This window comes from Myotis lucifugus, unplaced genomic scaffold (genome assembly GCF_000147115.1).
Source record: "Myotis lucifugus unplaced genomic scaffold, Myoluc2.0 scaffold_817, whole genome shotgun sequence".
In the NCBI taxonomy this organism is placed as follows: Eukaryota; Metazoa; Chordata; class Mammalia; order Chiroptera; family Vespertilionidae; genus Myotis; species Myotis lucifugus.
This window is the reverse complement of record NW_005871865.1, coordinates 80,177-83,145: the sequence shown is the minus strand read 5'-3', so window position 1 is coordinate 83,145 and position 2,969 is coordinate 80,177. Positions and strand designations below refer to the sequence as shown.

Sequence of the window (2,969 nt, the reverse complement as noted above, 5' to 3'; positions counted from 1 at the left end):
TCGATTAGGTTTGTAAGCTCAGTTCTAAAGATACTTAGTTATTTTGTCTTCAATTTAAAATAAAGTATGAGAGAAGGCTCCTTGTTATGATCTTAATAGCTAGTGTGATTAGCAGTGTTTCAACTTATAGGTTACCCCAAAAAAACCTAGTAATAAAACTGCTAAACAGCCCTGGCCAGTGTGGCTTGGTTGGAGCATCGTCCCATACACCAAAAGGTGGCGGGTTCTGTTCCCAGTTAAGGCACATAACCAGGTTGTAGGTTCTATCCCCAGTTGGGGTGTATGCAGGAGGCAACCAATTGATGTTTCTCTCTCACATAAATGTTTCTCTCTATCCCTCTCCTTTCCTCTCTCTAAAAATCAATAAAAAAATTTTTTTAAACCCTGCCAAATAGAAATATTGACACATCTAGAAGTCAATTTTTAGTGCTGAACATCATTAAAGAATGCTGTGTAATGTAAAAACAGAATGCAAAGTCCAGTACTGTATGATTCTACTTATATGCGGTATGTAGAGTAGTAAAATTCATAGAGACAGAAAAAAGAATGATGGTTGCCAGGGGCTAAGGGGGTATGGAGAGTTATTTAATGGGTACAAGTTTTATTTTGGAAAGATGAAAAAAAAGTTCTGGAGATAAACAGTGGTGGTGGCTGCACAATGTCAATATACATAATTCCAGTGAACTGTACATCTACTGTGTGAATGTAAAGACACTGGAAGAGTTAAGCACTAGATAACAGGTCCACATTGGTGCACTGCTTACTGGGAGTCGCCGTTCTGATTTCCAGTGATCACCTACACCCTTCCCAGGACTTCAGGTTGGGAGCCCTCGGCTCTTTCACTCTCACTTTCTTGACTGACACCCCCTTTCTGTCTGCTTCCCAGCCCTGAATAATTTGTGGCTCAAGCTTGTGGATTTTAATAAAGTCCTGTGTTTTTCTCTGCATCTGAGAGATTTTTCAGATTATGGTCCACATGCACCAGAGCCTTGGTGATTTTCAGAGATGTATGTTTCCAGACCCTCCTACAACTGCGTAGTCAGTCTGTGGGGTTGCACCAGGGAGCTGGCATTTGTAACAAGTTCCCCAGTTGCTCCTTATGCTAGTGAAGTTGGGGAACCCCTGCACCATTGGATTGAGGGAGAAGAGCACATCCTGTCCTCCCTGGCGTCCAGCTCAGTTTTCTGACAGAGCAGGCACAGAGGGAACTCAGCCAGGTCTCCAGTTTTCCCCTTGACTCAAAGGAATGTCTGTCTCTAATGACAGAGGCATTTCTACTTCCCAGTAGAGCTGGCCATTAGTTATTGTAGTTCATGCTCATTTTATACAGTGAGCCCTTGGGCAACAGTGGGTTCAGCAGTTTGCTCCTGAAATAATTGTGCTTAAAGTTAAAAATACCTGTTTAATTCTAGAAACTCTTGCCCCCCACCCCAGAATTTTATCATGAATATTTTCACATATTCATAAACACTGAACAGTTATACAGGGAAGACCCATATACCCATCATTTAAATTCTACAGTGCTATATTTTCTTTATCATATATCTATCCACCTGAAACATTTACTTTTTAAAATATATTATTTTTATTGATTTCAGAGAGGAAGGGAGAGGGAGAGATAGAAACATCAATGATGAGAGAGAATCATGGATCGGCTGCCTCCTGCACGCCCCCACTGGGGATTGAGCCCTCAACTCAGGCATGTGCCCCTAACTGGAATCAAACCCGGGACCCTTCAGTCCACAGGCCGATGCTCTATCCACTGAGCCAAACCAGCTAGGGCAAACTTTTATGTTTAAAAAAATTTTTTTATTGTGGTAAAATACACATAACAAAAATTTTCATTGTAATCATTTTTACTGTATATAGTAATCAGAATATATTCTCTGTGTTGGATATTTATATTACTTTCAAAAATTTTGATACTATATATAATGGTTTAGTTAGTATCTTTGTATATAAATCTTTGTGCACATCTCAGATAATATCTTTGGGATAAGATTGAAGGTCTAGTCTCTATTCTTAGACCTTTGTTGGTACCTGTCTATCTGTGTTATTTAAGTCCATAAGCTGAATGTTTTTTCTTACCTGCTTTTTTGCCAACAGGTTGGTCAAAGTCACTCTGTATGGATCTCAGATAAAACTGTACAACATTGAAACTGCTGTGCCATCAGTATTGAAACCTGATCTCATTGATGTGTAAGTACAGAGTTAGATGTTTGTATTCTCAGGAAATGTCCTCCAGCCCCAAATCATCTAATCTAATAAAAGAGAAACATGCAAATTGACTGTACCTTCGCTTCACCACAAGCCACGCCCACCAGCCAATCAGAGCGACTATATGCAAATTAACCCAACCAAGATGGCGGCTGGCAGCCAGGGAGCTGGAGCAAGGAGGAGGCTTGGTTGCCCCGGCGATGGAGGAAGCCAAGCTTCCTGCCTGCCCTGGCCGGCTGTGGCCTCTGCTAAAGGCAACAAAGTTTCAATTATAGAAGATAAATAAATCCCAGATATCTGCTTCCAGCCAGCCTCCACTGGGAGCTTGGGTGGTTGGGGGCCGTGGCCAGCCTGCAAACAGCCATCAGCCACTCACCCAGGCTGGCCAGGCACCCCAGCGGGGACCCCCACCCTGAAGGGGCTGTGGCCAGCCGGCAAACAGCCATCAGCCACTCACCCAGGCTGGCCAGGCACTCCAGTGGGGACCCCCACCCTATAGGGGGTGTGGCCAGTCTGAAAATGGCCCTCAGCCCCTCACCCAGGCTGGCCAGGCACCCCAGCAGGACCCCCACCCTGATCCGGGACACCCTTCAGGGAAACCAGCCAGCCCCCACCCATGCACCAGGCCTCTATCCTATATTATAAAAGGGTAATATGCAAATTGACCCTAACAGCAGAACAACTGGGAATGACTGGTCACTATGACACACACTGACCACCAGGGCCAGACGCTCAATGCAGGAGCTGCCCCT

General features: G+C 44.2%; 1 protein-coding gene across 4 annotated transcripts in view; it reads left to right on the top strand.

The window, feature by feature from the left end:
- XPO6 (exportin 6) overlaps positions 1-2,969 on the top strand; it is a 128,170-nt gene that overhangs the window by 98,572 nt on the left and 26,629 nt on the right. For all 4 annotated transcript variants that reach the window (XM_023747230.1, XM_023747231.1, XM_023747229.1 and 1 more), the window contains one exon: positions 2,107-2,199. In XM_023747230.1, coding sequence (XP_023602998.1) covers positions 2,107-2,199 — 93 coding nt within the window. The remainder of the gene's footprint in view (positions 1-2,106; positions 2,200-2,969) is intronic.